At 43.5% G+C, this 21,677-nt stretch overlaps 1 protein-coding gene across 1 annotated transcript in view; it reads right to left on the bottom strand.

Annotated features, from left to right (window-relative positions):
* Nucleotides 1-20,908, bottom strand: part of LOC147683704 (carboxypeptidase B-like) — a 49,282-nt gene extending 28,374 nt beyond the window's left edge. The window contains exons 1-5 of the mRNA XM_086944078.1: nt 20,785-20,908; nt 19,329-19,404; nt 12,975-13,099; nt 2,450-2,546; nt 2,249-2,350 (exon numbers count right to left, since the gene is read on the bottom strand). Of these exons, the coding sequence (XP_086800204.1) occupies nt 2,249-2,350; nt 2,450-2,546; nt 12,975-13,099; nt 19,329-19,404; nt 20,785-20,849 (465 nt within the window). The 5' untranslated portion in view covers nt 20,850-20,908. The remainder of the gene's footprint in view (nt 1-2,248; nt 2,351-2,449; nt 2,547-12,974; nt 13,100-19,328; nt 19,405-20,784) is intronic.
* Between the last annotated feature and the right edge of the window lie 769 nt (nt 20,909-21,677).

The raw sequence follows: 21,677 nt of genomic DNA, 5'->3' as shown, positions 1-21,677 counted from the left end.
ACCCCTGTACCCCAAAACCCAAACCCTGCCCTAAAACCTACAAACACCCATGTACCCCAAAACCCAAACCCTGCCCTAAAACCTAAAAATACCCCTGTACCCCAAAACCCAAACCCTGCCCTAAAACCTAAAAACACCCCTGTACCCCAAAACCCAAACCCTGCCCTAAAACCTAAAAACACCCCTGTACCCCAAAACCCAAACCCTGCCCTAAAACCTAAAAACACCCCTGTACCCCAAAACCCAAACCCTGCCCTAAAACCTAAAACACCCCTGTACCCCAAAACCCAAACCCTGCCCTAAAACCTAAAAACACCCCTGTACCCCAAAACCCAAACCCTGCCCTAAAACCTAAAAACACCCCTGTACCCCAAAACCCAAACCCTGCCCTGAAATCTAAAAATACCCAAACACCCCAAAACATATACCTCAGTACCCCAAAACATATACTCCTATACTCATACTTATTTAAAAAATTACTTAAGTTAATATATTTAATTTATAATATTAAAAAACATAAATAAATATATTTATTTATAATTAATAATAATTAAATTAATTATATAATATTAAATAAAATAAAATAAATGATATACTTACCAATACTTACGATGTAATGGTATGCGTTGTAATAGCATCTGCTATGTAATATCCTGCGTTGTAATGGCATCCGATGTAATCGAACCAGCGTTGTAACAGCATTGCAATGTAAAAATTGCGATGTAACATACCCTAAGCATTGTTACATCTCTTAAAGAATCAGTATTTGGAAAAAACACCAACAATACGCCCCTTCCAAATAGTGATTTCTTATCTCAATTGGGCAGACCCAGCTATGATTTCAGCGCTAAATTCAGTCTTAGAAGGAGTAATGGTGTACCCCATTCAGATCTTCATTTCAAAACTCAAATTTTTAATGTGTCCAAAAAGTGAAAAAAATTGAGGGAACACAATTGGCAAATTGGCTTTTCCTGAAGGAATGCTACAAAATGGTGGTCCACTGAAGAGAAAGTACGAAAAAATATAGATTTTACATAAATAAGCAGAAAAATAATTGCACACACAATACTCTTGTCTTTATACATTATAGACATTGGGGTAAAACTTAAGACTATTGGGAAGAGTAGCAAATTGGCGCTTCTCTTCTTTTTGTCTTTCTATTTTTCAAAAGAATATTTTGATGTACATATTTCTCAAATGTTGAAATTGGGACATTATATGTTTTGTTTGGGATACAACGAATAAGATAACACCGTGGACATATTCTTTTTAACTACACAGCATTGCATATTAAGATGGCGACATGAAATTATAGCATAGAGCATCTATTTTGCCGTCTTCTATGTAAACTATTTTCTTTTCAATTGCACTTGCACTTTTTTAGTTTAAAATGGTGGTACTTTTTGAAGCTATTGACATTGACAAAGCAAGAGCAGCGAAACGCGTCTGTCAACGCTGAGGGGGGTATAGAAATTAAATAAACATATATTTTTTTACGGACCCGCTTGTGAGTCTGCTCCTGCTTGTTGTCGGCTGACAACAGATTTATTGCTGACTGTGCTTTGGTTCTACAACGCGGGCTCACCACTGCGTCCAAGAAGCACCCAAGGTGTGTGGTGCGACGGCGGTGGAAAACTTTGCTTATATATATATATATATATATATATATATATATATATATATATTCACACGATCTTCAAACCTCCACACGCAGGCGGCGAAAGACGAGGCAGACCCCACGTTATCCGGGCAAGATGTTATTTATTTAATGCCTTTCAAAAATGCAACGTTTCGAGTACTGGCGTACTCTTGTTCACAATATAAATATATATATATACTGGTATAGCTTCATGATGGAAATGGCTACTTTGAATTTGTTCTTTCCTCATTAGAAAATGTAAATCCTTAGAACTTTATTAGTACTCAGAGCTAGATGCCCGGGTATTCTCAGGGATCCTAGTGGCTTGTTTTCATTATTAAATTCCCATTTCACCGCCAATATCCTTCTCGGGTGTTAGGTCTTTATTTAGCCCAGTATCACTTTCAATGAAACATGCACATACACCAATGATCTGATATGTATGTTACTTAAATCTGAATGTAAAATACAAACTGTGAAAGAGGGAGTTCTTGAAAGAGCTATTGGATAGAGTTCCAGAGAGAGACCATTAAATAGAAGGTGCATTTGCCTTGGTTGGTCACTACAGTTTTTTAAAAAGAAAAAATAACAAAAATTCTGAAAAAATACCTTGAGAATGTAGATCGGGCGATTCTCATATGTTGTTCCAATTTGTGAACGACTCACGAGAGATGGATTCTGAGACGCAATACTCGCAGTCCAGGAAACAATCTGTGCAAAGATATTCAGATAGGTTATGGGATATCAAGGGGGTCGTGCAACCATACGAATCATCAATACAATAAAATATATCTGAATTACTAATTTTACCGTATTATAGTCATTATATTTTTCATAACTGTGAACAGCACGATTCTTGCTATCACGCTCATTATCCAAGGCAGCTTGCAGGTCATCAATCAGTATTCTACAATAAAATTGGACATATGAGACATTAGACTTTCTGAAGACTGAGAAAAAATAATGAGTGGGTTAACTATGTGAGCGAAATACGATCTTATAATGTTGTTATGGGAAAAAATAGAATGAGCAATTAAATAATAAAAAAAGAAAACAGCAAGAAATCAAAGAACTCACACAAAAGCAAGAGATACATAAACGCATTGCATAACAATCATGAAAGATAGTATAGTTATAATTTGCTTTCATGTGCTAAAACATTGTGGTATAATAAGCAAGACATTACTTTCAATAATGATAATTATTCCAATTACAGGGCTCCTTGCTCATTCCCACCCACTTAGTCCCTTCGATACACCCAACACATTAGCTCTTTAACATGTCTTACAGTGCTATATGGTACTACACATACTATGCTTTCAACAAAAACCTAACACATGCCTTTCGGGCTGCATTTGTTGGACGTCTATGTGTGTTTGTAGATCAGTGGGAAGAAGTGCACATTTGCATGCATGGTTCAATATGTGCATGGATGTGTGCATGTGTGTAGGCACGACAAAACACTCATTCTTATTCCCATTGCCACTATTTGTTTTCTAAGAACTTAGCAATATGGTTGTCATAAAATTCTATCAATGTGAATTAAAGCTTTTCTATTCCATTCAATAATATGAAATTTTAAGAGTGTATTGTCATGTTTTCTTGCGCCGAATGGCACCAGAAGCATTTTTAATATTCTGAATAATTTGACTAGTCCTGATTGTGCTAAGAATCAGACGCCCCCTACTCAGGATCTTTGTGATAGCCTGGCAAGGTTTTTCAATGACAAAATTAAAATCATCATTGATGGCCTTGAAGGGGCTATGATACAGGAGGAGGTTGAGGGCATAGAATATTGGGGGCATGTCGAGGGAAATCCAAATGATGTTAATGAGGTAGGAGGTGAAGAGACAGAGATGCTGCCCACCTTAACTGATTTTGAGATACCATCGGAGGAGGAGTTTGGTAAAATGGCTCTGGGTATTTCTTCGTGGTTGCCTTTGGACCCCTTACCACATAAGGTGTGGAAGGAGCTGGGAGTAGAACTATTCCCTACTCTCCGCCTTATTTGTAACCAATCTCTTCTTCGTGGAACAGTACCGACAGGATGGAAACAGGCTTTGGCAACCCCACTATTAAAAAAGACAACTTTGGATCCAGACTGCCCTAAAAATTACAGGCCGATCTCCCTTTTACCTTATCCCGCTAAGATCGTAGAACGTCTGGTCAGTAGTGCTCTCTCTAAGTACCTGGAAATCAATGGAATCCTAGAGGATGTAAATTTCGGTTCTGTCCAGCCCATGGTACGGAGACGGCATTAGTGACGGTGATGGACGAGCTTCGTATGCGTGCAGACAGAGGTCAAGCTGTGGTTTTAATCCTGCTTGACCTGTCTGCCGCATTCAACACGGTTAATCATGCCACTCTTTTGGAGAGACCTAAAGAGGTGGGAATAGCAGGCACGGCTTTGAGCTGGTTCCATCTCTAATAGGAAACAGGCAGTGGCACTTTCCCCTATCAGTCGGATTTTACTGACATCTTGCGTGGCGTTTTGCAGGGCTCTGCGCTCAGCCCTATCCTTTTTAATATTTATACGAAACCTATAATTACTGTTATAAGGTCACACAATATTAACATTGTAAATTATGTTGACTATACCCAACTGATTCTCTCCTTAGAGACAGAACAGTCCATGAGTGTCTTCGAGATACTGCGCAATGGCTGAAGAGGAATTTGCTTCAGTTTAATTCAGAGAAAACCGAGATTCTCTACTGTCCAGTGGGGAAGAACCCCACGGGGCTTCCTCCGAACGTCTGGCCATTAGCATCAGCCAGTCCAGTGGTGCCTGTCGAGAAGGTCCATAACCTGGGTGTTATGTTCAACAGTAAGTTGACTCTCGAATCGCAGGTTAAAAAAACCGTGGGGAGTTGCTTTGCCATTATTAGAGCCCTGCGCAAAATTCTTCCGCTTCTGCCAATGCATGCACGAGCATTGATAGAGCAATGTACCATTGTAAGTATATTGGACTACTGCCGTGCCTTGTTGCTTGAATCCTCGAGATATTTACTGGATAGGCTCCAGACGATTCAAACAATAACAGCTAAACTTGCCCTGGGAAAATCAAGACGTTCTTCTACCTCCTTGGCTTTGGCTGAGCTGCATTGGCTCCCGATATTTCAGAGAGTCCAGTTCGAATCTCTTTGTATAGTTTTTAAAGCCCTGCATGGACTTGGGCCGACACTGCTGAGGAGGAAATTTGCTTGGTATGTTCTGGAGAGAAGCCTTTGCTCTTCTACAGCGAGTTGGTAAAGGTGCCTATGTTTAAAAAAATAAATAATTAGGAGGTAGGACTTTTGGCACCTTCCTAGCTCTTTCCTAGTTCGTAATTGGTCACTCTTGCGTCTCCCAGAACACTAGTCTAATTGTACACTGATGGTTCAGCGCCAAGATGCCTGTTAGGTGATGGAACGCTCTATAAGTGTTATAAATAAAATAAATATACTAAACCTACCCAAAATAAATGAAATGTATAATATCACTCCCACTACAGTCACTATTGTCACAGAACTGCTATCAGATAAAGAAGATAGCAGTTCCCTCAGAGAAAGAAGTATCAACGTTAGGTAAATACGTTTGAAAGGAAATTCAGATAACAGTGCTCGGTGGCAGCAGGTAATCGACTAATTAAGAGGGTGTTATGAATGTAGAATAATCATTTAGTGGAATCTGTCTAAAGCTGTAGGAACATTGGGTTTTCACAGAGAAAAAAACATGAATTGCATTTTGGCATGTTGTCTACAAAACATCTTATTTTTCTCTTCTCCGAAGACTTTATAATGTCTTAAATTCAGTTAACTCCTTTAATTGCATTTTAATTTCATATTAAAATGAGTGTCCAATTGTGAGATGTGTGTCAAAACTATGTAATCCCATGTGATCAGGATGTCTTAGGTGGGCTTGGGAATAATTTGTATAATTTGCAGTAGCGAAATTATGCGGAATTACAGCAAAATGACTTGAGGTTATATGGAATTACACGAAGAGCGTAACCAGAGATTTAATGCTTTTTTCAGCGCAAAATGCATAATTGTGTCAAAAATGGACAAAAAAATGCATTTTACAGTAAGAAAATAGCATAAATTCAACAGAGCACAAACAGTAGCAGCTGCTTGCGTTTACTAAATTCATTGTTCCTGTGCTTCTACAGGAGGATCTTTGCCCCCAAATGACTCCTATTTATGTGAGCCAGTGTAATTGCCCAGGCCTAGTATTTAACCCTTAAAATACGTGGTTATACTCTAGCAATCTTGTACATTTCACCATTTTGCCATTCATGCCTTTATTTGTTACCTTTCTTCACCAGTATTAATGGCATAAACCACTCAGAGCTTTGTTGTTCTTAAGCAAGCTAGTTACTTGACAACAGCAAACCACACAGGGGTATATTCACAAGAACGTGTGATAACTAACGCAAGAGTAGCGTAACACAACTTAGAACATCGCAGCCTATCGTTGGAAAATAACGTGGAATTCACACTAAGGCTGTAGCATGCGATAGTCTGCCGTAACAGCGGACTATGTATGCGATACAACCACTTCGATGGAGACAAAAATGCAAACCACAACACGAAAAAACCTGCGATGGGCCAAAGCGCGATGAGGAAATCAGCAATAAGCAGTGCCAGGCCTGCAACACACACCAGGCAGGTGGGAAAAATCACCTTAAAAGTAGAAAAAACACCCATAAACACAAATTGACCAACACCCAAGCACCATGGAGGCAGCCGGAGCAGGCGCAGTGGACGAGCGCAACCCCACAAACTCTCCGGAAGCCCAGCCCAGGACATCGGGGACAGGAAAGGGCAAGGACAAGAAGAAGAGGAAGATGAAGTTCAGTCCGCAGGCAAACAGGTTCATAGTCACGGAGGCGATTGAACACCATCAACAACTGTTTGTCACCGCCAACGTGTCATTGGGCACCAAAAATGGAATATGGCGGGACATTGTGGACAAGGTGAATGCCGTCGGAGAGCACAAGAGGACAATGGACGAGGTCAAGAGGTGATGGAATGACATGAAGAGGAGGGCCAAGGAGAAACTTTCCGCCAACCAGAAGACAGCAACGCAGACTGGAGATGGGGGCCCAGCGTCACAACTCGAGCTGGATGACATGGAGGAGCTGGTGTCAACAGTCATCATTGTGGAGACTGTGGCCGGAGTCGGGGGATCGGACACTGCTCGACAGGACACAACACAAAGCGCAACAAGGTCAGTGACCACCAGTTATTGGGGGGACGGGTGTAGATGGGCGCAATGGCACACATGCACAATCAAGCAGAGCACAGTGTACACCCACAATGACTCTGGGTCCTCGCCCAGATCTACAGACTGACACAATGTACAATGCCATGCTGTCTAAATGTCAACATGTACCATGCGGCTACATGCATGTGGACACATTGTAATACACCATCTCCCCTTCACATTGCAGGGGCACCATCAATACCTCCTGCAGAGCAGTCTCAGCCACTCTTCACTGATGACGAGGAGGACAACACCAACATCGACACCCAAACCATCCAAGACATCATTGACCTCATTCGCCACTCACCTCCAGGATCAGAGCAACCCAGCTACATTGAGGAGACCTCACCCACTACCCAAAGTACCCAGCAGGAGGCACCCACAGCCCCGGAACGCCCCCAAGACCCCCGGAACAACACATGGCCTTCCAACTCTGTGTGCTGGAGTGCCAGAGGGAGACCGCAGAGCAGGTACGGTTGGGCTTCGGCATCATGGCAACCAAACATGACGCCATCCTTGGGTGTTTAGGCCCACTCCATGGTCTCCAATCAGCCCTGACTGACATCGCTGGAGTCATGTCTGCTCAGAGTGGCTCCAGCATACCAGCTGTGAGCTGGCACACATGCAGCGGCTCATGGAGGACATTGTGCGGATGGAGGTGGAAAGGATGGCAGCCACCACTGCACATCAGTGAAATATAGCTGGGATCTACCATGCGCTGCAGATCCTCATCATGGCATTGCTGCCACAAGGCGTGGTGATGATGAATGCTGCTGGCACCACACCAACCACAACTCCGCCCCTTGGTGTGTCTCTGCCTCCCAGTGTGGCAGACCCAACCTTTACAGCACCTGATGTGTCAGTGCGAACACAGTGCAGCAGACAATCTACATCCGCCCCCTGATGTGTCTGTGGCACACAGTGCCGCAGCCGGTACAGCAACACCCACAGGTGGGGCAATGCACTAATCTGAGGACGTGGATGTGCCTGTGATCAGAACGACTCAGTAGCATTAATTTCCTCCACCTAGCCTGTTTCTGCTTGGTCCCACACATGGCCTCATGACCTTCCACTGACCCCTGATTCACTCAGATGCACTCACCTTGGACAACAATATGGATTGCCACATCATGTTTGATGACCAATGACACGGCGATCAGCCTGCGGACTGTACCCTTCCTCTTACGCAGTACTTGTCATTCCCGGATGGACTCTGGCTGGCCCTCCATGGGCCCATATTGTGTAGTGTGCCCTGTACCACTCCAGCTGCAGAACTGCACTGGATGTGCAATAAACATCCAGTGACGCACTGCTGTGTCATGTCTTTCATCATTCATGTATGTCTGTGTGGATGAATGTAGGGACAGTGATTTCCCTTGTGTCAATGATGCTCATCCTGTGGGATGCCAGTCAGAGGGTGCTACATAGCAATTTGTGTAACGGGTCCCGTGGACACCACAACAGGGACACACGCATCAGCCACTTCCTTGTCCGGACATGGACTGAACCACGCCCAATACCCACGAGTAATTTTGCAAGCCTTCCGCTGTTCCGGCGTATGGCAGGCCAGACCACTCCGCTAACGCTCCGAAGGGGGGGCCTCATTGCTACCCATCGCAGGTGTACTTGCTGGTGGTGTGCAGGTCACTGGTCTAGTTGACAGCATGTCACAGCCACTCCCTGAGGGCAGGTTTGCACGCACATCACACCCATCCGGCACTGGCATCACGTGCCATGTGACCCCTCAAATATATGGGGCTGATGATGTCACATACCACTCTGCCGGTGGTGACTGGATGACGGACCGAGGCCTTGAGGCCAGCACGGTCATACCACCATGTGGCGCTGACTGGGATTGAACAGAGTTTGTGGCACACGCTGCAATGCGGCTGACACAGGCACCCTGCCATGGGACGCTGACTGGGGTTGAACAGGGTTTGTGGCACACACCGCTTTGCAGCCGGCACAGGCACCCCGCCACAGGACGGTGACTTTGGGTGCACTGAGTCATTGGTACCTTAAGCTGCTGAGAGGGTGTGCAGCCTGCGATGCTGCCCCATCCCGGCGGTCCAGACTGCTCAGGATTTGTGTGCCTTGCTGGATCGCTGTGTAGGCCGAGCCAGTGGGCTGCGCGGGCCTACCCCCACGTGGCCTCACTTCCAGGATCACAGAGTTACTGGCATCCATTGGGCTGAGCGGGTTTTCAGCCTGTGATGGTGCCGGGTGCCCCGGTATGTCCTATGCCATGGAGAAATCAAGTCCCAGCACCAGACGTGAGACCTGGTGGCCTGCACAAAGTGGCTGCTTGGTGTGGAGTGTGCCATTTCCAGGGGCCCTGGGCTTGTGGCTTGCAGCAGCTCGTGGTGGGACATCCTGTCTACACGCTGGTGGCAGAGGGTGAGCAGTGAGCCCCAGGTATACATGGGTGGGCATGCTCCAATGTGCAGCGGGAGGGGCTGGGGTACCTCTTCCTGGCTGTGCATGGTCGGGCAGGCGATGTTGCCATGTGCAAGTGTGTGTACTGTGCCAGTCATGTATCTGGACTCTTTTTCAGATGACGGCTCTGACTCTGATGTGTGACCTGGTGCACTGCTATACATACCGGCAAGTGGTTGGAGACACCCCAGTGGCAGCAGGTGAGCAGTGTGGACTGGGTACGCAGGGGCGGCATTATCTCTCTCTCTCTCTCTCTCTGCCCCTCTCTTCTTCTCTCTCTCTGTCCCTCTCTTCTTCTCTCTCTCTCTCTCCCTCTCTTCTTCTCTCTCTCTCTCTACCCCTCTCATCTTCTCTCTCTCCCTCTCTCTTCTTCTCTCTCTCTCACTCCGCCTCTCTTCTTCTCTCTCTCTCTCTCTCTCTCCCTCTCTCTCTACCCCTCTCTCTCCCCCTCTCTTCTTCTTGTCTCTCTTTCTCCCCCTGTCTTCTTCTCTCTTTCTCTCACCCTCTCTTCTTCTCTCTCTCTCCCCTCTCTACTTCTCTCTCTCTCCCCTCTCTTCTCTCTCTCCCCCTCTCTTCTTCTCTCTCCCCTCTCATCTTCTCTCTCTCTCTCTCTCCCCCTCTCTTCTTCTCTCTCTCTGCCCCTCTCTTCTTCTCTCTCTTTCTCTCCCCCTCTCTTCTTCTCTCTCTCTCCTTCACTCTCTCTCTGCCCTGTGATGTGCATGGGACACACCTTCTCATCATTATTTTTGTCTTGCCGGCTGTGACCTACAGATTGTGTCCAGGGGAGCTGCCATGTGCATTCATTTCAATAAAGTTTCATTGGTTGCTTCGAAAGTGTATGTGTGATGCTCATTTCTGTGACGACACATGCATGTCACCAGTTGTTCCAGGTGGAATATTTCGTGCATGTTTAGATGTAGCTGATGTGGCATGTGTTTGGTCGGGGGGTGCCAGGGAGGGGTGGTCCTGGGTGTGGTGTCGGTGGGTGTTGTGGCCCTCTTGGGTGTCCGTGCTGCATGTTCAGTTGCTCCATGGCATCTGTTTGTCTTCAGGTTTAGCTCTGGGCTGTGCTCCCTTTTGTGGTGCAGACTGTGGTCCGACTTTACACCAGGTAAGAGCAGGTTTTAATTTTCTGCTGCTGACGCGCCTTGGCGCGTGTTTTGTATTCTTATCGCCGATCTGGCTTGTCATTGTGAATGTTGATGTGGCGTGTCGTCGCGGCCTTTGGCACGGGAACGCCTACTCTGCATCTCGTTAGCAATAGTTGCGGGGGTCCTCTGTGGCAATGGTTTTTTGCGGCTGCTATCACGGGTAGACTGGTGCTGTGGGCTGTTAGCACCAGCTTGTGAATGGGTGGTAAATTTATCACGACTCTGGCTGCGATAAAGTGGAGTTAATTCGGCAATTGCTCCTTGTGAATATGCCCCTGGGTGTACTAAAGAAGTGTGATTGTTTACTATCTTCAGGAAATGTTTGTCTTTGGCTGATGAAGTCTGAAGTTATTTTTGGAAGCTGCATGGGGAACAGGGTTTAAACAGGGGGAACTTATGGTGGATAAAAGACTCTGGGGCATGCTTAATTTCTTACTGCACCTCAAGTTAGCTCTTTTTGTAATGTTTTACTTAGCAATAATATAACTGGATGCATGTGCATCAACAGGGATAGTCATCAGTAGCAGATTGCAACATCTGGAACAGAAAGTTAACATTACGGTAAGAGCCCTGTTGACTTCCTCTCTTTCCCCTTAGCCTTGTCTCTTAGCAGTAAAAGAAAACCTGATCAGTAACAGCAGGTGAGGCAAAGATGAAACCTTGTAATGTTGTATGATATGTTTACACATCAAAAAAGCTTTGAGGATCACAATATTTCCCCTGCACTGAGAATATTTTGTTCTTGGAAATGCTTGACTATGTCACCCTCAAGTCTGGAGTAGGACACAAATTGTCATATCAGATTACCACCAATATCCTTCTACAGGAGGACCAATCCTTATTCCGATCGCAGAGCAGCACAGACACTGTGACCTTTAAAATAGTTGATGATGAGCTCCTGATAGTTGGCAAAGAGGAACCCAAACCTATTGATCCTACTTGACCACTATGCAGCTTCCAATACAGTTAAAACCAAGCACTAATTCAGATGCTGCAAACATGCATGGGCTTTTATGTCATGGTCATACTATGGTTCATTTCCTGCCTCACCTACTACCACCAGTTCTCTCAAATGTGAATGTCTCAATCCCAGAAGTGTCCAAGGCTGCATCCAGTTCTCAGCATCTTCCATTGCTTGTAACCCTCTGTTCAACACCCGCATCAATCCATCAATATGCTAACAGCAAATAACGCTACCTTAAAAATTCCACTCCTCGCAAAATCCATTGGGTCAAAATATGCCATAATCTAATTTCCAATATGACCTCAATGCTTACCTAATATTGGACATGATTCAGACAGAATTCCTTTAATTGGTCAGTACTAAAACTTAATGCAAATGTTTGGCCTCCGACATTAGATGGTTTCATCTCCCAAGTGACAACAATTGCAAAATAACTTGGCTTCACCCTTGACACCGAAATCTGATACAAGAATTAGAGTGACAAGAAAAGCAAGACAGCGTGGTGCCATCTCTCCCTCATTAATGAGGTAAAATCCCACCTCTAAACCCCACTTCATAAAATCCTCAGACTTAGGGCCTGCTTTAGAGTTTGGTGGACAGAATTCACATAGTGAGGATGGTTGTGGAAAATACTTTTGCCATCCTAAGGGACCGCCACCCGCCACATTTAGGGTTGCCCATAGGTCGTATAGAAAACTCTCTACATGAAGAGTATTCACCATCAAGGGAGCTTTTGTCAGCCTAGACAAAGTCTGACAGATGGTATGATCATCCATGATGGCTGGTCATCAAACTTTTCAAAATTTTTGCTTTTCAAAAACAAACTCCTAAATAAGAATTTGTTTTTCAGTTTTCTCCCAGGAATAGGGGGTCATTATTGCTCTTTTCCTGTTGTTTCTTGCTATCATTTTACCTCATAGTGATGGACAGTAAAAAAAGATTTTACACATTCCATTCTTAATAGGGCGGGCAGTGTAAAGTCCTTCCTCTAAGAGGCTGTACTCCATCAGGTCAATGGAGGCAGTAGTCCATCCATGTTTATCACAGAATTAGTGCGGACAGAGATTGCCTGAACCTGACTAGCCTGAAACCTGAACCTCAGCTTTTTATCATTGTTTTGAATCTAAGTTATATATTCAAAGAAATGCTTTGTAAATATTCTTGAGGGCTTCTGAAGGGTGAATGTTCATTTATACCATATTATGGCTACTATGGATATCAATAAAACGCAAATGTCCTGCTAAGGGCAATTCTCTATAATTACAGTTCTTTGATTCCTAAGATCACCATTGTACAGCAAATCTTAAGGAGGCCTGAAATATATAGATTATGAACTACTACCACTGATTTACGCTATTGTTAAGAGATCACCTGAGTTGCTGTTGTCATTGAAAACTATACAATGTGATAAAATAGCCGCTGACTTTGGAGCAGATTTCTAACTCCAGTAAATTGTGTGAACAGTTATAGAAAATTAGCTATTATTTATTTTAAAGAAGAAAATCATGCAAATAAGAATGTCATGTAAAGGAGAGCGTACTTGTATTGTATTCCACTTTCTGCAAGAATTCTCTCCACCCTGTAGGTTTTATGGGCTTCGACACGGAAATCCACATTAATTCCAGCTGTTATCAGTTCAACAGATTCTGGGTGCCAGAAGTCAACCTAAGTAGAGGGCCAAAAAAAAAAAAAAAAAGAATGAAAATATTTGTGATCAAATTACATGAATATTTTATATTCTGTGTGTAACTTAATGATCTATCACCTAAGTATCTATCATTAACTGCATATGAATGTTTCCATTGAATAATAGTCAGCACTGAACACATCAAAGGAAGGAATAAAAATAATGGGAACCATTATTGACCAATGATTATGCCATGGTCATTTATGGTGGATTCGAATAGTCCAGAAAGTTAAAGAAGACATACAATTTCGAGACCTAAACGTGTTGGAATAATTACACACATATAACAAAGAACCATGGTCCACCATACGGGCATTTTCAATATCAAGGATATGTGTTGCTTCACACACTATGTGTCAACATAGGATGTGGTAGTGAAATGTCAACACCAAAAGGCCTTTTAGGACTCACCTACAAACAGCTTTATCGTTGGCTGTCATTAAAGGACCTATGTTATCCAATACACTTTAACATATACTGAAAGGAAGATGGGGGTTACCACGCTTTAGTCATTGTCTTGTATTTATTTTGTTTCAGCCAGTAGCTTCAGCTATTGTCAATCACAATTTAGATAGTTTTAGATTGAACCTTTCACCTCATGTTTTCCAGGTCCTATCCAGTTTCATTGCAATGCAGTTTACTAGATTGTTTTTTCTCCCTTTCCATCTGTCCCTCTCTCTGGGGGCCCTATTATGAGATGTACAGAGAGGTGTCGGTACTGCTATGTCTCTTTAGCTGCATATGTGTCCAGGAGTATCTTGTTTGAAAACTGCAGACCCAATAATCCCTGACCTGGAGTCATCAGGCCTGAACTTAAGGAGCTGCAGGTAAGTTTAGCCGGGTCCCCTCTGCCAGCATCTTCAGCTTGAGGAGCAGAAGAAACTCCTCCTAACTGAAGTTATACAGAAAGCCCTGTGGGAGGGTGGGGAAGGGTCTAACAGCTGACCTGAGCACTGTGTGGGGTCAATACTATGAACAGGGTCAGGGGGCTGCTGCAATGTGCTTTCAGTAGACCCACGACCCTTTGCAGCAGCAGCAGCAACTGCTTCACATACAGCCAGATTCATCATTGTAAAATCGGCTCGCAAAGGGCCAGATTCTGAGAATCTGGCCCTTTGTGAGCGCATTTTTTGCATTTGGGATTCATCATCCCAAATGCAAAAATCGCAAATTGCGAAATCGCCAAATTGCGAGGAATTGCATTAAAGGAATCTCTATTTGAGATTCCTTAAATGCAATTCATGAACCATTTTTGAATTGCGAATTCGCTATTTTTGTCCGCTATTTACCGCGAAGTCTGACTTCGTGGTAAAAAGCGAAAATGTCCTTTGGACATGTGTGTGCGCAACATCAGTCAACATTTACATTTCAGGGGGGCTACAGGGTGTCCTTTGGACACCCCTGGCACCCTTGAAATCGCATCCTTGTTTGCGATTAGCAAATTGCTAATCGCAAATACGGAATAACTCCCCATTCATTCCTATGGGCCTGAATGGGGAGTTATTCCGTATTTGCGATTAGCAATTTGCTAATCGCAAATAAGGAAGCTGTAGGAATCGCAAATATTATTGCGATTTCTACATGAATACCGGTTTGCGAGTCATAAATAGCGATTCCTTAATAATCGCTATTCAGGACTCGCAAATCGGGACATTGATGAATCTGGCTGATAGTGTCTACAGGAGCATCCCCTTTATTTAAACTTCCCTAGCTCTGTACAACGCAAACATGCAGACATTTAAAGAAACATTGAAACTTGCGGACTAGGCGACTTCTTAGCAGCCCTGACCCCTATTTTTTTTTTTCACATATTTTGCTGCCATTTGTTAAGAACAAAAGTTCAGTGGCGAACGACACTAATTGTGAACACGTTGAAGCTGTTGTGCACATTTAATTTTGTACTGACCCTTCCACAGACAGTTGGAACAAGCGGCTGCTGCAAAATATTGCAACACTAGTCAACAGAGCAATCTATGTTAAATGAGACATATTTGGGAACATTATTGAAAATTGCACCAGTGGATATGGTATAAAGCTCCAGTTGACCTAAATGAATTTAAAACTCCTTACCTCGTTTATTAGAGATCTTTTTTTCAACGGTGGCTCCCTTTTTTCATGCCCCATTTTTATCAAACAATATGCAGGTATCTGGAAGCGCTGATATGGTAATTTTTGCAATCCAGAAGGCCTGATTAGAAGTAGGTTGGTGTTTTCCTACTAGTGCGTTTAGGCAGTATCGGAATTATGAGTAGGAAGATATTTGACATGTATGATAATTTACTGATTTGTTAAATAACTTAACCTCTGTTTAATTTTGGCAGGTCAAACCTCCCGAAATTTAAAGGGGAAAGTTTACTGTACTTACTGCATCAAGTGAATTTTGTTTGGTTAAAAAACAAAATGTGCATGTCATTCCACAGAAACTTGCAATAGTTTATATTTATATCACCCGATAAATAAGGTACCGGGTGGCATCATTATTTATAAGGTGTGATAAATAGCGCCTATACTCACAAATAGGGCCTTAGTGTGAGAAAATCAACTTCCTCTATCACAGTTGAACTGTCGTGTGCGCATCTGTCTTCAGTTATAGCCTCGAATTTCTCCTTTGCTTCCTTAAATTAGGTGTCTTGTTTACTTTTTGCTACAACGCGCCTAAAACTGTGTGGTGATTTTGTTGGCGCTGCCTGCATTCTGAGGCAGAGAGCGTGGCCCTGCTGGAACCAGAACAGCAGTTTTTATTACCACGAGGGGTGTGGAGGACAGATGCAAGGGAGGGGAACGCGCCTCGTTAATTGCAGTTGTTTACATTTCACGTTGAAGTCAGCGACTCCCACCTCCTCCTCATCCAAGGATAATTAAAAACGCCAGTCTGAATCAGTCAGCCCACGAGCACTGTAATCAGTATTTTGCTTTGCATAGCCATTTTACACCGCGAGGAAAACAATGCAAGAACATTCCCTAGTTTTACAGATCTCTTTTTTTTAATGTGACATGCCAAACATTATGTTTCCAAGGTAAGAGCATCAAAATGGGAGATTGATGAGAAAAAAAAAGAAAAAAAATCATAAAGAAAAAAACTGGGCAGTACATGACAATGTGCAAGCATATTTAACTTCATTTCTGAGGCAAATAATTCGCTATTTGCTTCTATATCTATCATTAACTTATGTAATGCCGTTAAAAACCTCACAAGTGAAAACAAATAGGCGAGTGGTGTGGTTCACTGGTTAGAGGCGGCAGACCCGGAAGCCGGAAGCAGAGGACGGCCCGGGACCAGGGTTCAATGCCCAACGCAGCAGGGTTGTGAACCAGGGTCAGCGGACTCGATAATTCTCGCCTCAGTGCCTACTTTAACCAGGGATTACACTCGGCAACTCTAGGCATTAGCTTGCCTCATCTCCACAATGGCCCCCACAAATGCCGGGGATGCCTGGTTTCACCTTGGAGATACCCAGGAGGGAACATCTCACAGGGAAAGCCAGGACGGGTTCCCCAGCGGTCTATAGCGCCAGGACGCCTCCGGGTAGCAGTGCGCTTTACAAGACACATTTACATTTACATATCACACCCTTGTCTGTAGCAGGCTAGCCAGTGGCATAACATTAACCCCCGCAGCCCCTATGGTGCGGCTGTGCCCCCACCAGCACTGTGCATGGGCGACGGGCCCTTGGCCTGAGAGCTCCTGACTTCATGTACTTTGCAGGGGGGCCCCATGAAGTTTCACTGCACCATTGAGGCTAGGGAGCAGCTTTCATAGTGGGGTGGGCTACCATGACCCAACCATGAAAGCCCCCATGACTCTTTTCTAGTCGAGGCCTCCTGCAGTGTCATTAAGTTTCAAACAATTTTGTCAGGCCTGGCTTTTGTTTTCAGCTCCACCCTGTCGGAAGGTCACACATAACATACATATATTTTTCACTCATATGGACCCCCCTTCCCACCGCAAACCTGCCAGGATTCCAAGACATCCCTTTGTTGCAAGGATTCTGCTCAGGAACAGTACTATGCTTGCGACCATTGAACATCAGTAAATAGGGACTGAGTCACCATACCACCTCTACATCCATGAGCCAGAGTCCGACTAGCTGTGGTTTCTCACTTGCCCTCCTAACCATATCCAGAAAGACAAGTGAACTGACACACCAGAACACAACACTTCCGACACTCTCAGTGATCACGGTAACAGGACACCCCCTTTTGCTCTCACACTCGCATTCGTCCACAATAAGATATAACAAAGACACAAAGGACGTTTGAACTGTATTTAACCCCTTCACTGCGGTGGCTATTCCGCCGCAGTGCTAAGGGGGCGGGGAGGAAGAGCAGCGGGCGCAGGCTGGTGGTGGAACCGCTCCGTCACCAGCCGCAGTTGCGCTGTGCTTATGACGGAGCGGTTCCGTCTTGGCCCCGCCCGCTCAATAGAATGTTCAGCGCAGGCGCGGAATCCGCGCGGCGCCGGCGTTCCGAGCGGGCCGTGATGGAACCGCTCCGTCATCAGCACAGCGCGACCGCGGCTGATGACGGAGTAGTTCCGTCACCAGCAGGGGAGGGGTTAAACTATTGTGCTCTAGAATGCAGTATTCATGCCGCAATTAGAAAACTAATGCCTAACAAAAATACAGTCGGCATAGCTAGTAAATCATACATTATGAAAAGCGCTGTCATATTATAAGACAGACTAGCCTAATCCCCTCCCCATCTACAGAAGCAGAATGATTGTACAGCAAAGATCTCTAGGATTAGTAGGGAAACTGTACCTTGGCTTACACAGGTGGATGTTCTACATCTCAGGTTGAGCATTAATCCCCTCTTAGAAAATTACTTTGCGAATCAGACCCAAAATTACAGGTTCACTTGATTATTCTCATTGAAACATCAGGGTTCTACTCAGAGTTAATGGGACACCCGTTAATGTTAGATCCAGAGGTGTGGATTTACTGGGTTTGTGTCCATGCTACTCACAACGAGGTCCTTAGTGGAGGGCAGATCATTCTCCCTCTTTGGGCCACCCTTCCCACTTGTAGATTCCATTTTGAAGTCCCCTTGTAAACAAATGAGTCACATCTGCAGACTTTAGAATGAATATAAAGAAGTCAGTTGAGTAACTGAGTGGTTAGGTTATAGTTGAGGTCTGACCAGTTCAGTTTCTCATGGTCAAGCTTTCAAGTTAATGATTGATAGTTCATAAAAAATCTGTTTAATTTAATATGTATTTAACAACAATGATGTGAAATCCAATGCTTGTTTGCACTTCAAATTTTTGCATTTACCTCTGGGATCGTGATTATTAAAAATAATAGTATACTGTTCACTTTAACTGACAGTTTAGAGGACAGCATGCAGATTAATATATATTTTGTTTCTATGATGTATGAAGTCGTTTGTGAGCTGCAGTTGAAATGAGCTCACGTGAAAACACATAAGGCCTAATTTAGATCTTATCAGACTGGTTAATTCATCACAACAGTGTTGGTAATATAAATCCCATAGGATATATTATAGCCTTATAGCCTGCCGTAGAGGGCTATACCAGCTATTAAAGGCCCTCTCCAGCGTTAAAGGCCCCGAGCCGAAGGCGAGGGCCTTTAACAACGGAGAGGGACTTTAATAGTGGTATAGCCCATCTACGAAGGGCTATAAGGCTATTAGAACATTCTGCCAGTAGAGGACAGAATGTTCTAACAAAAAAAACAAAGCCTTTTGGGAGCGGGAGGGGATTGGAATCCCCTCAGGTTCCCTGAAGCCTTTGTTGACAGCCAGAGTTGTGAACAAAGAACAATTGGAATGTTGGAGCTCCAGGCTTATACCAGCCATTATAAGCCCGGAGCACTCCATTGTTTTCAATGGAGCTCCCAACATTCCAATGTCCTAATGGGATTTATATTTTGGCAGCCGGAATATCCGTTACCATTGTGACTGAGTAACCCACCCGCCGAGATCTAAAGCAGCCCCATAGTCCACAGACAGCACAGCTCAGAGAGAGTAAGCAACGGTTGCCTCTCTGTTTCTGTGCCATGTGTTCAAGCACTACTTCAGAGTTAAATGTGTGAGCCTGATTCCAATCCATAAAACCAGTTGTGTCCTGCATGAGCTCAGATATTCATGGTATGTATATTAAAAACATGTGAAAACAGCAAAAAGTAAGGAGAACATCGATTTTAGGTGTGCAAGTTGTTTTGAAATAACTATGCAAGAACACTGTACCTGCATTGAACGGGTCAGCTCTGACACAAATGCTACCTCTTCTTCATTTTGCGGGGTTACACGAAAAACCTTATCCCTAAGGATTAAACACAAAAAAAATCAAATATTTTGTGATACATATATCACACCATTTATTGTAGATACACTTGTGAATGTTTATTTTGCCTTAAAATGTTTGTTTACCTTTTTACCTTTCACTAATTATTTTTACGTCTGGCTCAGAGAAAGCTCTAGATGTCTCGCTGACTCATGAGTTCCCAAAAAACACTATGAAAGATCTCTCTCTCTCTCTCTCTCAATATATATATATATATATATATATATATATATATATATATATATATATATATATATATATATATATATATATATATGTCTTTCATTGTGTATAATATATATATGTTTAAATATATATATATGTATATATATATACATATACATATATATATGCAGAAAAAACGTTTCCAATGGGAACAAAGAAAATGCGCACTCCAGACTAGAATTCAAAATCCAAGCGATTTATTGTTCCAACACCACACTGGTGTTGTAATAATAAATAACTTGGTTTCCAGTCCTTAGTGCGCGTTTTCTTCGTTCCCATTGGAAATGTTTTTTCTGCATATTTGATGATCAAGTCCACTCCTGATACAACGCCGCATACAAGTTGGGAGTAGCACCCTTATAGCGGAGTTAGTTACTTTGAGATATATCTCTCTCTCTCTCTATATATATATATATATATATGTGTGTGTGTGTATATATACATAAATAAAGTGACTTTTCTATAGCGCTCTTCATCAATTGGTCTGTTCAAGAAGCAGTCAAATTTTGCTTTTCCCCACCAATGTATAGCAGGGCGCAAAGGGTCTCCTCCAGTTCCTCCATTGCCTGTCTTGCACTGTGAATGACTGTATTTTCCCTGACCACCTGTGCACAGCTGCCTGAAAAGAGTGTACTTCGGTACCAGGGCTGGTTTGCATGGGCTGCTGCACCAATCCTATATTTGTATATTGTTGTTGATCAAGTTTGCATATTGAAAATGTTTACAAAATAGATAAAACAAGTGTTGCACGCTCGCCAAGGCCTATCTGCTTTGTCAATGTTTGTTTACTATTTGCCTAACCTCTAAGGCTGCACATACTGCTTCATCGCCTAACAACCACAGACGACCAAAACTGTCTTTAAAAACAGCAAATAGGAGTATTATTGTAGTAACTCTTGAACAGGACGTTCTCCTCCAAAACGGATCTACTGAGCTATCACCTCTAAGGCCACTCACAAGGCCTAGCTATTTTTGAGACACAATATCACGTGACTGAGACCAATACAGCTTTAGCTCATTACGTAACTTCTGTCTGGCAAAGAAGTAACATGCAATGCGATCTGTTTTTTGAAGTTTAAAAAATACAGGAGTACAGAGGAGTGTGTAGTATACGGACAAGCACCCAGTCCTTACCTGTGGAAGTTGTCAGGTTTCGCAGACACAGCTGCAACACTCACGAGGATGAATATGGCCCACATGTTGACCACTCAGGCTCTCCCTGCGCACCTTGCTTCTTAAATACCCCGGCGTGATGTTTGGTTTTCCTATCTAGAACACTTGCCATTTCATAATCAGCCTGACCCTGAATTTTTCCAAGCGAGACTGTGCACAGCTGCGAAAGTGGGTGGAAGTTCCCATGTTTTATTTCACCATAATATATCCTGCAGAAGGCCTTGCACGTTTAAGTCCCTATTCACAAATGATTTTGAAAATTATTACAGTCGAACCCCTGTGAGGAAAGAGCATCGTTTTTCGAAAGTAGTATAGTAAAGGAAAGGGCAGTCCAGCATTGTTTAAATCTTTAAAGTAGGGGTGAGCGTAAACCGTATAATTTGCTGTCGCATAATTACACCAATTTACCAACTACTTGCCTAATCTCGATGTGTAGCAGTCACTAGCTTCCCCAGTTTTAGTAAAACACTATTCAAGAAGTATGTTCCCAAAGGAACTAATTCATATATACCTATGCAACGTTTGTTAGCTGATCAAATAGAGCATGTCTCCAAATGCAAAGCTGGTACCTACAACAGCTCTGTCTCCAATTAAATTACTTCAGGGAGTATTGAATATCTTTGAACATCATCCCTACTGGGTGAACACTCTGGCTGATAATGTTAGGGGTGTAGATTCAGAAGTGGCATAATGAGCACTGTGTGCCAACTTTCCCAACAGTTTGTGCTGGCGTAAAGGCACCACAAGTTCTGCAGCGCTTCACATAGGACCTCATTATGATACCGGTCGGGCCGACTTCCACGTCCAGTCAGAGGCGGTCGGACCTCCACAATATTGTCAGAAGCAGTCTGTCC

Source organism: Lissotriton vulgaris, chromosome 11 (assembly GCF_964263255.1).
Source record: "Lissotriton vulgaris chromosome 11, aLisVul1.2, whole genome shotgun sequence".
NCBI lineage: Eukaryota > Metazoa > Chordata > Amphibia > Caudata > Salamandridae > Lissotriton > Lissotriton vulgaris.
The sequence above is the reverse complement of the archived record's forward strand: the minus strand, read 5'-3'. Positions and strand labels throughout refer to the sequence as shown.